The 13,968-nt window shown below is 40.9% G+C and overlaps 1 protein-coding gene across 1 annotated transcript in view; it reads right to left on the bottom strand.

Annotated features, from left to right (window-relative positions):
• The window catches only part of HSPA4 (heat shock protein family A (Hsp70) member 4), a 60,473-nt gene extending 54,124 nt beyond the window's left edge, over positions 1–6,349 (bottom strand). The window contains exon 1 of the mRNA XM_037801269.1: positions 5,985–6,349. Within this exon, the coding sequence (XP_037657197.1) occupies positions 5,985–6,091 (107 nt within the window). The 5' untranslated portion in view covers positions 6,092–6,349. The remainder of the gene's footprint in view (positions 1–5,984) is intronic.
• Positions 6,350–13,968: the final 7,619 nt, after the last annotated feature.

Below are 13,968 nucleotides of genomic sequence, written 5' to 3'. Positions count from 1 at the left end.
AGAAAAACAGGGACAAAAACTAAATGAAAAATAAGGTGGGATGGGGGATATGATTTGGGTGTTCTTTTTTACTTCTATTTTTTATTCTTATTCTGATTCTTTCTGGTTTAAGGAAAATGTTCAAAAATAGATTGGGGTGATGAATGCGTAACTATATGATGGTACTGTGAACAGTTGAATGTACACCATAAATGATTGTATGGTATGTGAATATATTTCAATAAAACTGAATTTTTAAAAAAAAGCTACTCTGAAGTAGAACCCTAAAGGCAAACTTCCATAGATTTCGTTTTGGGGTCTCATATATAATCCATTTATAAAGAATAAAAAATACAGAAAGTAATTACCATTTTAGCAAATATTCAGGTATCTATTATATGCCAGGAGTTATTTACATATTTTTAACTCATTATATACTCACAACCACTAGTGTAGTAGAGAAATCATTTATGTTCCTAGTATACATCAACCCCTTAAATTTTGAGAAAGTATTCTAGAGATATGTACTGAACCTTTAAGCATATATATCCTTTGACCTAGCAATTCCACTTCTGGAAATTTATCCAACAAAAATAAAAGTATGAACAGGTAAACATAAATATAAGGTTACTTGTTGAAGTACGGTTTGTAATAACGAAAAATTAGAAATAACCCATATTTGAAGAAAACGTGTTTTAGCCATTATATGGAATATTACATATTTAAGAATGAGGCAGATTCACATTTATTGACTCTGAATGTCTAAAATATATTAAAAGAAAAACAGTTACAAAATACAATATGATCCTATTTGTTTAAACACATAAAAAACCTATATGTACGTTGGTAGAAGTCAAAGGGGAAACTATAGAAGGATACATGGCAAGCAGCAGGTAAACAGAGGGAGAGGAAACTATTTTACTTTAGCACTTTAGTGGTTTTATTGTTTCAGCAAACAAGTATTTTGTTAAATGAGTTTTAAAATTTTTTCATTTTTAATTAAAAGCTAGGAAAACCTAATTTGGAACCTAACGATACAAAGTTCCTGTAGATAACGTCTATTGATTTTTTTTATATAAAGTTGCATTTTAATTCTTAAATGATTCTAAGAAACTACTTTTCATAACTTCTGAGCTTTATCAAACAGGTGGGAAGGAAAATGTGGTGTAAGCAGCTGAAGCTTTGGATATGAATCAATTTTCCTTTTGATTCCAAAAGATCTAAGTTATCCTGCTTCTCTACTTAGTGCTACCCAATGTATAAAAACACTTAGTTCATAGAAAAATACTTATCTTGCACCACTAAGGTACCAGATATTACTGTCAGTTAACCAGAAACTATATATACTTTCATCTTTTGCTACTTCAAATTCCTACCATATTATTTTATTAGGAACTAAGTCTATGAGAATGATAATGTAAACAATTCATAAACATAACTATTTTCATAAGTAACTCTTTTCTAGCCTATAAATTATTCATGTTGGAAATTATGGCACAATTAACTTCTCTAATGTTGGCAGTCCAATAACATTTTTATACCAGAGAGCTTTAAGGTTGTACTCTATTGTAATAATCCAACAAAATATTTGGGGGGAGAAAAAAAAACAACAGGTTTTTCACCTTATTCCAAAGCTTATAGTCAAAAACTGTTGACACACACAATTAAAACTCCAAAATTTATTTCAAAGCCACCCATTTTTATCTCCCATGCTACTACACTAGTGGAGATCAACATCAATTCCCACATGGACTACTGCAATAGCTTCCCCAATATCCAAGCTTCTTCTCTTGTCCTTCTCAAAAAAATTCATTGTCCACACAAAAGTCAGTCCTATTTTTAAATATTAATTTGGACCACTTTCTACTGCACCTAGTTAAAAATTCTTAATAAAATCTACAAGGCCATGCATAAACCGGTACATTCTGCTTCTAATTCATCTCATATCATTCTCTCAAGTGGCTCACAGGTAGCTACAATCCTGTCAAGTGTGCCGAGCTCTTCGTGTCTCGGGTCTTCCCACTTGCTGTTCACTCTGCCTGGAACAGCTCCTTCTTCATACACCACCACCACGGTAAACTCCTATTCATCCTCCAGGTCTCAGCTTAAATGTCACGTCTTAAAGAGCACTTTCCATCTCCATTCTATACCCAATTTAAATTATGTCTCCCTGTTATATCCTCATATTATTCTATTCTTTTCCATCTTGGCCCTCATCAGTTTAAACTTAAATGTTTACCATTTGGCTTTCTACTGGCCATATCCATGGCACCTCAAAAACTGAATTTAAATCCTGTTATACCCACCAATTTATAATGAGGTATTTCTACCATAGCCAATCCTCTACAACCTGCATCTCATTTCCATGCCCATATTAAAACAAACTTACACCATGCTGTCTTTGTGTGCTTCTGTGTAAGATCCAAATCCATTCATTCACAACCACTACAAAATCTTTCTGCTCCCATTTTCTACCTAGCCCAAGACTCCAATATAGAAATCTAAGCTAATGAAAAACATAGTTCAGAAATTACTTGAATGCATGACTTTCTTACAAATTCCAGGGGAATATAAAGGAAAATATAGGGAAATCACAGAAGAAAATTCAAGTATTTAGGCAGTATTTTCCTTTTTATCACAATTATATGGTGTTTCTGGCCACCCATCACTTAGTCTTTGAGATAAATTGCAACCTGGGCAGATTAAGTTCTTTTTTTCTGAAACAACTCATTCAGTTCCAAGTAATGAAAGTCAAGATAAAACTATGTTTGTAGCTGCTGTCTAAAAGAAAAAGAGGAGCATAAGATGACACAAAATAATAGTCTAAAAGGAATGACAGGAACACTATTCTTTCCAATATTTGGGATTTTCTTCCTGTGTCAGTTTTGGAACTAAAGTATCTTCAGTTCTAGGCAGGAAAAGACCATGTAATTACATGCCTAACTCAGTGTTCTAGTCTTTTTAATCCCACGGGGAAGCAATCTTTACAGATAAAAGAAACTAGGATGCACAGAGGAAGACAATATCAAATAAGAGATTAATGCTGCTGCAAACAACAGTTTCCTAGTCAGCAAGAAAAGTAGCCCAACTTTTAGTTTAACCCTTTGTGTTGGGGAGAAGGAAAATGCTAGTCACTTGATAATAATTCAAAGCAAGAAAAAAAAAAGAGTACAGAGAATGATGAGCTTTACAGCAATATTTTTGTTTTTGTCTCTCCTGCTTGTAAAACCTGCACAACAGGGAGAAAATTCTGGGGAGTAGAAAGAAAGATATGGCATGTGTTGAGTAACAAACCCTTGACTTCAGAATCGCCCTAACACATCCAGGTCAACATTACTATCGGCTCTCTAAACCCAGTTTATAATCTAATCCATTCCTGAGAATTGTAACAATCTACAGGCACTTATATCTCTAGAGTTTCCCTCATTCTGCTAACCAAGAGAATCCACTAAGGTTAAAGAAACCGATATGATGCCAGAGGTTCTGTTCAGATGTCGCAGTTACAGGATTTCACGAAACTTACCACCCACTCCACATCTCCTAATTAGTTCTCCCCTTCATCTCCTCCTAATTACTTTATTTGAGGCTTCCTTTTATTTCTTCCTCTAAGAGATAAAGTTTTGGAAACCAGGGTACATTCGCCAAGTGACAAACTGACTATTCAATTTCAGGTGGATTTTAAGGTTGTTCACAATTTGCAAATTTTCTTAGGTTCTACTACACTTATAAAAACTGGTTAAATTACTACCATAAACTTTTCCCACTATAAAATAACATTACTTAGAAATTCTAATTATGTTAATAATCCTTTCCTCCCAATGCTACTTTCATTCTGCTTTGTAATACCACCCAAAATGCTAACTTTCTCTTTATCTAGTTAAAAAAAGTGAGAAATACAAAAGGGCCACTTCTTTCCGAATTCTTTTCTTAAGGCACAAAGAAGTCTGTGATTTGATAATGAATTTTACTGATAATTTTCCAGCTGATGTATGTAAGAAGCACAACAGGTATTATTAAGAAGGTAAAATTTAAGGATCATGACTACAATCATCTACAGAATTATACTTCAGATGTTTCACCGGAAATGAGATTAAATTCTCATTATACCATAAAGCCAAAATAAATTTGGAAACAATTCTGATGCTTACAAAGCTGCATCACTTAGCTCTTATTTCAAAAACAGTTCCAATGAAGAAATGAAGGAACACAAACACAGATAATAAGCATTAATTCACAGATTCACTCCTGACAGTCAATAGTGTCATTCTTAGGCTCTTAAAGAAAATTTCAAAGACTACACTGTATTTACAAGAAAAAGAATTGGTATGGTGTTAAGCTTACCCAAATTAACTACAATAATTTGTTTTCAGGAACTCTAAGCCCAAAACTAATTACCTTTAGACTCTAAAAGGGCTTAGGGAACCAAACATGTACCAGAAAACTGAGGCTTTCAAAGAAAGAACAATCCTCTCCCTTTCTTCCTCTCGATTGACATAGCTCTCTTTCCACCTGTGACTAGAAAAGAGTGATTTCTTTACTCCCAGCTTTCTGGGATGCCTGTTTGTACCCTTCAACAAGTACTTGAACAAAATTCTTCAGTGTACATTTCCCTAGAAATACAAATTATAACATAACACCGATTTTTTTTTTTTTAAAAAGGCTCTAAAGGATGGTGGTGGGTGGGTACTAACTACTAATAAAGATGATTTTCTTTGAGATGATGAAAATGTTCTACATTGATTATAGTAACGATTGTGGATATACTAAAAAAATAGTGAGTTGTACATTTTAATGTGTACAATTCCATACACCTGTTATTAAAATAAACAGAAACAAACCAGGAAAGGCACATCAAATTATGGCGTTGGGTTCTGGGCTAAGCTGTGAAGGGAAGGGACCTGTATTAGGTTTAAAACGAGGGACAGGAATTGGAAAACCGGGAAGTGTGAGCATTCTGGGTAGCAAAGATTAGGCCAGCATAGAGAGCTGTTTAAGTTTGGCTACCAACCTTCCTAAGAGGTATAAAGAAAGTTTACCGTAAAAATGATGGGCTTTAGAATAGAGGGCCTTCAATGGCCACACTGAGAACTTGGTTAATAACATGGAGCTTCTTAAAAAATTTTCAACAGTAAGACAATGGACTGAAAGGCATCTACAAAAGGCAGATTCTTTTACACTTATCAAGGAAAGACCTGTGAGTCACAGTTTTTTAGAGCTATGTCTATACTGGTCGCATAACTTACTATAGGTTCTAGAAGTCAAAGCGAGCCCTGAGTCATTCATTAACAATTTCGGGCTACACCCTAGTGGGAATATATTACCGTGAAACTGGAACGGTATTAAGGGACAATGCGCAGAGAACGACCCAACCTAGTTCAATACATTGCAATGATTTGGAAAACCAAGGTGAATGCAAAGGAATCAAACGGCATTTTTGCCTTCTGATACCTCCTCGTGCACCCCACTCTCGAAATCCCAGTCCATCCGCAACCCAGCCTCTGTGCTCCAACTCCCTCTCTTCCGGGCGCCGCCCCGCCCCCACTCACGTGGGACTCCGACCGCTCCACGGTCTCCCTGCCGGCGGTGGTTAAAATCCCTTTAATTCAATTAACTTTTATTAAGGGCCTCCTCGTGTGGAACTCCGAATTCCGTGTTGGACTCAAGAAACGTCAGTACGCCCTAGGCCTGCTCTCTGCCTCGTAAGTTAAAAATCTCCCATCTGTCCTTCGCCCGTGGCCTGCCTTCCCTCCAGCTCCTACCATGCCCCCCGCTGGCCCGAGTCCCGTCTCACAGTCTTCTCTCGACCCGCGGGTCACCGGCGAAAGACCTCCTCCTGGCACAGACTCACACTCCACCACCCAATAGGGGTCCCCTACCCACGCGGCCGTCTGCTCAGGATGGAGGTGACTCCTTGGCCCACGTTCCCCAAGCCACGAGGGTCGCAGACCAGAGCAAGCGCCGCCGCCACCCCTCCCCTACATGCGGCCGGCCTGACCCACACTCACGGGGTGCAGCGGTCGCTATACTCATTAGCGATCGTCTCGATGCCGCCAGCGCGGGCCACAGCGACGTAGCAGCTCTGGAAGCCCAGGTCTATGCCCACCACCGACATGGCGCCGGCTACTGCTCGGGCCCGGGTCCGGCCGGCTATACAGGACACGGAACCCGGCGGGGCTGGGAAGCGGAGAGGTGGACTAGGACGCGGAAAGCGAACCGCGTAGACCTGGGTGCCAGGAGTAATGAAGCACTGCGGGTATCCAGGCGAGCGCCCAAATCCTTGGAAAGGGGGCAGCCAACAGCACGGCTCGGCCGGCTCTGGCTCAGCGGCTGCAGAAGGAGCGCCGGTAGCGGGGGCGGAAAAGATCTCGAAAAATCTCGTCGCGACGAGAGCCGAGCTACTGCGCGAGATCTTCGAAGGAAAAGGAATTTATCGCGAGATCAAGCCGCTTTTCCTCCTGAGGTCCCGCCCTTAGTTACGTCAGAAAAGTACTGCGCGAGAACCTGGGAAAGAACCCGGTGGTTTAAAGAAGGTTGAGAAGCGGAACTGCTGTATTGAGTTTGCGCACAGAACCCGCCGCGGTGGCTCCCCACAGTGGCGGAAAGTTTTGGAGCACCTCCCTATCCAGAATAAAGTAGGCTAGCCGGCCAGAGGCAAAACACCTAGAAAACGCTGTTGGCCAACTTCTGCCATTTTGCTTTATCTCAAAGAAACTTCCGGTGGTGGGACGTCCTGCGCTTGCTTTTTGAGCCCTGGAAATTGGAGAGCCAGCTTATCTTTGAATTCCAGAGGACTACCCTCGCGGTAGGACGCTACTGGAACGTCATCCTGTGCTAGGCCTTATGTCGGGCTCTGTCAAAGTCAAATGCAGTACCCGTTCTAGCGGAGGTTCGAAATCCACTCCCAATCCCACCGACTTGCTGTTTTCTTTCAACCTTGTCGCACCGTTTTCTGAACCCTCGTGTCCTTAGATCAAACTGAAGGGCCCACAGGACTTAAGCCTTTCATTCCCCGACGCAAACACCTGCCTAGAGCTAGTTGGAGGTCCGCTCAGACCAGACAGTGGCAGGTTTACGTGAAGCTAACAACTCGAGCTTCAGAGCCCCTCACTTGCAGGGGCCCCTGGGAATGCAGAGAGTGGCAGAGTGTTCCAAGTAGGGAGGAGAGAGATAGACAGGATCAGAAAGCAATTGTATGTAAGCATTTCTGATAAATTTTCGAAAGAAATCTCAGAAGAAGGGGAGCTGAATCTCCACGTCTTCAGTAATTTGTTGTGATTTTTTATTTTAAATATTCACTGTATAAGCTTCAGCTTTGCAAAACCTGTACCAATCTCATCAGGATCCTAATATAAGGTAGCATATGCAGTGCTATATGCACAGAACGAGGGAGGCAAGGAAGACTTCTCAGAAAAGAGAAAGGCTTCGTTCAAGTTGAAACAGCAGTAGAGAGCTAACATGCGTTAAGGAGGACTACAAGTTCTGAATTGGAGTTATTTGAACAATGAAGAAAGTACATTTTCCCCTGTTTAAAGGGAGTTTATTGCTGCATTTCTTGCTACCTAAGGAAGCATCTCAGTCTCTAGGAGGACTGCCAAAAGCCCAGCTTGTTTGCCTTTAAACTTGCAAATTACCACACAGGAATTCTCATGTTTTGGCTAATCCAAACCTGTTTTTATCTTGTGACAAAGACTGGTGCTAGGTGGTACCTCAGGGGTAGGAAACAGAAGAAGAGACAGCAAGGAAAAGTCTTTGGAAAATTTTAAATTTAAAAAAAAAAAAAAAAATGGTTGATCTTGACCTTTCTTCTCTATCTCCTATTTTTCTCCTACTCAGGGTTATATCAGTAATACCAAAGACAGTGTCACCTTAATTATGACAAAGAGTCCTGTCTGCCTCTGTCTGTTCTGGGTTATTAAGCACTAAACAAACAAGAGCCCAGGCTGCCATAGGCTGAAGTGTCCAGTCTACCTAAAAATCACCATATCTGGGTATCACTGTCTTTGCCTTCCTCCTCTCTTGGGAGGCCTATCCCAGCTTTTAGCTCAACTAGCAGAAAGTTCATCCACATCTTATGTCCCAACATCCTTCCTCACCTGCTGTAGCAACCCATGGCCTGAGCAAAACAGGCCTGCAGATCTTTGGTGCACAGCAGTCTGCATGACCTAGGCAGCTAAATGTTTAACCTATTGTCTTTCTAAGCCAGTAAAGCAAAAAAGGTGAATTGACCTTAAAATGTAACTTTATGCAAGCAGGCAGGAAGTGAGAGGCTTTTAGTCTCACAAAAAGAGCAAAATGTAATTGTTCAAGTGTTATTCTAGTCCTTCCTGCACCACCCCCCAGGTCAAAATGACCTATTCTTGCATCTGTGCTCCCCCCACCCTTAGGAAAGCCTTTGTCTTAAACCCTCATAAAAGGCTTTCTGCCCTTTTTCCATTGCTCAGTCATCTTCCCTATGAATGCGATGCTTACTCGGCCTGAGAGAGCCATCATGATCTCTCCACGACTTCTCACCTTGTAAGTAAGCTCTGAATAAAAGTTCATGTATCAGAAAATGCTCATTGTCTTCTTTGGCCTTTGGACTGGCATGGCCCTCTTGGGCTGCAACAATTGGTGAACCAGCCAGGAGAATTAAATAGCTGCCAGCCAGAGGCTAAGGAGATCCCAGGCACTGATGACATAAACTTAGGGAGGGGAAAGGAGAAGGCCCCGGGAGGGATACTAGGGAGGCCTGCAACGTCTATGTGGGAAGGGCTGCCCACCCTCCCAGTGGAATGGATGTCTATGTGGGGAGGGGTGGCTACCCTCCTAGATAAGTGGAATCTGCCGAGGGAGTATGGAAATGTTTATAACTCTCTGGCTGTTCAAATAGCTGTCCTGTATCAGGCCACAGGACCACTGGGGATTCAGAAAGAAAAAAAAGGGCCGCCAAATTGCAGCTGCAGTGGGTTGGCCATTGTTAGAGGCTGTATACACTGCTACTAAGGAAGTTTTAGCAGCCAAGGTGGCTGTAAGCCACCTGGGAGGTAAATTAAAGGTAGAAAAAGATATGAGGCTAGCAGAAGTGGAATTGAAAGATGCTCTGGATAAAAGTTGAGAAATATTGGCATACCAGCACACTAGAGTAAGAGGGCATAAGCTGCCCAAAGGGCAACTTAGGCATATCCTGGCCTCCCCTGACTGGAAGTGTAAAGTGGGAACCTGTTGATTCCTCATCAAAAGATGATGAGCCCCTGCAGTCAAAAATGCTGCAGTGGGAGATGGGCAGTTCCTCAAAAAGTTAAATGAAGAATTACGCATGACCCAGCAATTCCACTTCTTAAGTACATACCAAAGAGAAATGAAAACCTAAGTCCTCACGAAAACTTGTACGTGGATATTCACAGCAGCATTATTCACAGTTGCCAAAATGTGGTAACAACCAAATGTCCATCAACAGGTGAACAGATACGCACACTGTAGCATATCCATGCATACAATGGCTATTAGTCAGCTATAAGAAGGAAGGAAGTCCTCATACTTGCTACAATGTATATATGAACCTTGAAGACACCATGCTGAGTGGAAGAAGGCAGTCTCAAAAGGAAACATATTGTATGATCCCATTCATATGAAATATCCAGAATAGGCAAATCCTTGGAGACAGAAGTAGCTTCGTGGTTGCCGTGGGAGAGGAGTAAGAGGAGTGACTGCTAATGTGTGCAGGGCTTGTTTGGAGAGGGCGGGTAATGAAATGCTCCAAAAGTAAATTGTGGTAATAGGTGCACAACTCTGTGAATGTACCAGAAATCACTGAATTTTATACTTCAATGGGGTGAATTTTACGGCTTGTGAATTTTATTTCAATAAAGCTGTTTTATTTTTTTCTTTTTAAGTAAATGGGGTTAGTGACTGGAAGCAGATACAGATGGGCTTCTGGGGCACAAACGGTATTCTGTTCTTGACTTGTTTTCTTGACACAGGTGTTTTCAACTAGTGAAAACACATTAAGCTGTTTCTTTTTATTATCTCATACTTTTTTGTGCACTTTTCTATAGGCTTAGTATACTTCAATAAAAAATTTGGTAAAAATGTTATATGTAGGAGGAGGGGCAAGATGGCGGACTGGTGAGCTGTATGTTTTAGTTACTCCTCCAGGAAAGTAGGTAGAAAGCCAGAAACTGCGTGGACTGGACACCACAGAGCAATCTGACTTTGGGCATACTTCATACAACACTCATGAAAACGTGGAACTGCTGAGATCAGCGAAATCTGTAAGTTTTTGCAGCCAGGGGACCCGCGCCCCTCCCTGCCAGGCTCAGTCCTGTGGGAGGAGGGGCTGTCAGCTCGGGGAAGGAGAAGGGAGAACTGCAGTGGCAGCCCTTATCGGAAACTCATTCTGCTGATCCAAACTCCAACCATAGATAGACAGAGACCAGACACCAGAGAATCTGAGAGCAGCCAGCCCAGCAGAGAGGAGACACGCATAGAAAAACTCCAAAATAAAAGCGGAGGATTTTTGGAGTTCTGGTGAACATACAAAGGGGAAGGGCAGAGCTCAGGCCCTGAGGCTCATATGCAAATCCCAAAGAAAAGCTGATCTCTCTGCCCTGTGGACCTTTCCTTAATGGCCCTAATTGCTTTGTCTCTTAGCATTTCAATAGCCCATTAGATCTCTGAGGAGGGCCCTTTTTTTTTAAATCCTTTTTTCTTTTTCTAAAACAATTACTCTAAGAAGCCCAATACAGAAAGCTTCAAAGACTTGCAATTTGGGCAGGTCAAGACAACAGCAGAACTAAGAGAGCTCTGAGACAAAAGGCAATAATCCAGTGGCTGAGAAAATTCACTAAACACCACAACTTCCCAAGAAAAGGGGGGTGTCCGCTCACAGCCATCATCCTGGTGGACAGGAAACACTCCTGCCCGTCGCCAGCCCCATAGCCCAGAGCTGCCCCAGACAACCCAGTGTGACAGAAGCGCTTCAAGTAACAGGCACACACCACAAAACTGGGTGTGGACATTAGCCTTCCCTGCAACCTCAGCTGATTGTCCCAGAGTTGGGAAGGTGGAGCTGTGTGAATTAACAAAGCCCCATTCAGCCATCATTTCAGCAGACTGGGAGCTTCCCTACACAGCCCAGCAGCCCAGAACTGCCCTGGGGGGACGGCACTCACCTGTGACATAGCACAGTCATCCCTCAACAGAGGACCCAGGGTGCACAAGCTGGAAGAGGGGCCCACTTGCAAGTCTCAGGAGCCATACGCCAATACCAAGGACTTGTGGGTAAGTGGCAGAGACAAACTGTGGCAGGACTGAACTGAAGGATTAGACTATTGCAGCAGCTTTAAAACTCCAGGATCACCAGGGAGATTTGATTGTTAGAGCCACCCCCCCTCCCTGACTGCCCAGAAACACGCCCCATATACAGGGCAGGCAACACCAACTACACACGCAAGCTTGGTACACCAATTGGACCCCACAAGACTCACTCCCCCACTCACCAAAAAGGCTAAGCAGGGGAGAACTGGCTTGTGGAGAACAGGTGGCTCGTGGATGCCACCTGCTGGTTAGTTAGAGAAAATTTACTCCATGAAGCTGTAGATCTGATAAATTAGAGATAAGGACTTCAATTCGTCTACAAATCCTAAAAGAACCCTATCAAGTTCAGCAAATGCCAAGAGGCCAAAAACAACAGAAAATTATAAAGCATATGAGAAAACCAGACGATATGGATAACCCAAGCCCAAGCACCCAAATCAAAAGATCAGAAGAGACACAGCACCTAGAGCAGCTACTCAAAGAACTAAAGATGAACAATGAGACCATAGTATGGGATACAAAGGATATCAAGAAGACCCTAGAACAGCATAAAGAAGACATTGCAAGACTAAATAAAAAAATGGATGATCTTATGGAAATTAAAGAAACTGTTGACCAAATTAAAAAGATTCTGGACACTCATAGTACAAGACTAGAGGAAGGTGAACAACGAATGAGTGACCTGGAAGATGACAGAATTGAAAATGAAAGCATAAAAGAAAGAATGGGGAAAAAAATTGAAAAAATCGAAATGGACCTCAGGGATATGATAGATAATATGAAACGTCCGAATATAAGACTCATTGGTGTTCCAGAAGGGGAAGAAAAGGGTAAAGGTCTAGGAAGAGTATTCAAAGAAATTGTTGGGGAAAACTTCCCAAATCTTCTAAACATAAATACACAAATCATAAATGCTCAGCGAACTCCAAATAGAATAAATCCAAATAAACCCACTCCAAGACATATTCTGATCACACTGTCAAACACAGAAGAGAAGGAGCAAGTTCTGAAAGCAGCAAGAGAAAAGCAATTCACCACATACAAAGGAAACAGTATAAGACTACGTAGTGAATACTCAGCAGCCACCATGGAGGCAAGAAGGCAGTGGCACAATATATTTAAAATTCTGAGTGAGAAAAATTTCCAACCAAGAATACTTTATCCAGCAAAGCTCTCCTTCAAATTTGAGGGAGACCTTAAATTTTTCACAGACAAACAAATGCTGAGAGAATTTGCTGACAAGAGACCTGCCCTACTGGAGATACTAAGGGGAGCCCTACAGACAGAGAAACAAAAACAGGACAGAGAGACTTGGAGAAAGGTTCAGTACTACAGAGATTCGGTATGGGTACAATAAAGGATATTAATAGAGAGAGGAGAAAAATACGACAAACATAAACCAAAGGATAAGATGGCTGATTCAAGAAATGCCTTCACGGTTATAACGTTGAATGTAAATGGATTAAACTCCCCAATTAAAAGATATAGATTCGCAGAATGGATCAAAAAAAATGAATCATCAATATGTTGCATACAAGAGACTCATCTTAGACACAGGGACACAAAGAAACTGAAAGTGAAAGGATGGAAAAAATATTTCATGCAAGCTACAGCCAAAAGAAAGCAGGTGTAGCAATATTAATCTCAGATAAAATAGACTTCAAATGCAGGGATGTTTTGAGAGACAAAGAAGGCCACTACATACTAATAAAAGGGGCAATTAAGCAAGAAGAAATAACAATCGTAAATGTCTATGCACCCAATCAAGGTGCCACAAAATACATGAGAGAAACATTGGCAAAACTAAAGGAAGCAATTGATGTTTCCACAATAATTGTGGGAGACTTCAACACATCACTCTCTCCTATACATAGATCAACCAGACAGAAGACCAATAAGGAAATTGAAAACCTAAACAATCTGATAAATGAATTAGATTTAACAGACATATACAGGACATTACATCCCAAATCAACAGGATACACATACTTTTCTAGTGCTCATGGAAGTTTCTCCAGAATAGATCATATGCTGGGGCATAAAACAAGACTCAATAAATTTAAAAAGATTGAAATTATTCAAAGCACATTCTCTGACCACAATGGAATACAATTAGAAGTCAATAACCATCAGAGACTTAGAAAATTCACAAATACCTGGAGGTTAAACAACACACTCCTAAACAATCAGTGGGTTAACGAAGAAATAGCAAGAGAAATTGCTAAATATATAGAGATGAATGAAAATGAGAACACAACATACCAAAACCTATGGGATGCAGCAAAAGCAGTGCTAAGGGGGAAATTTATAGCACTAAACGCATATATTAAAAAGGAAGAAAGAGCCTAAATCAAAGAACTAATGGATCAACTGAAGAAGCTAGAAAATGAACAGCAAACCAATCCTAAACCAAGTAGAAGAAAAGAAATAACAAGGATTAAAGCAGAAATAAATGACATAGAGAACAAAAAAACAATAGAGAGGCTAAATATCACCAAAAGTTGGTTCTTTGAGAAGATCAACAAGATTGACAAGCCCCTAGCTAGACTGACAAAATCAAAATGAGAGAAGACCCATATAAACAAAATAATGAATGAAAAAGGTGACATAACTGCAGATCCTGAAGAAATTAAAAAAATTATAAGAGGATACTATGAACAACTGTATGGCAACAAACTGGATGATGTAGAGGAA

Source organism: Choloepus didactylus, chromosome 13 (assembly GCF_015220235.1).
Source record: "Choloepus didactylus isolate mChoDid1 chromosome 13, mChoDid1.pri, whole genome shotgun sequence".
In the NCBI taxonomy this organism is placed as follows: Eukaryota; Metazoa; Chordata; class Mammalia; order Pilosa; family Megalonychidae; genus Choloepus; species Choloepus didactylus.
Note: the sequence above shows the minus strand (reverse complement) of the source record. Positions and strands in the feature narration are given on the sequence as shown.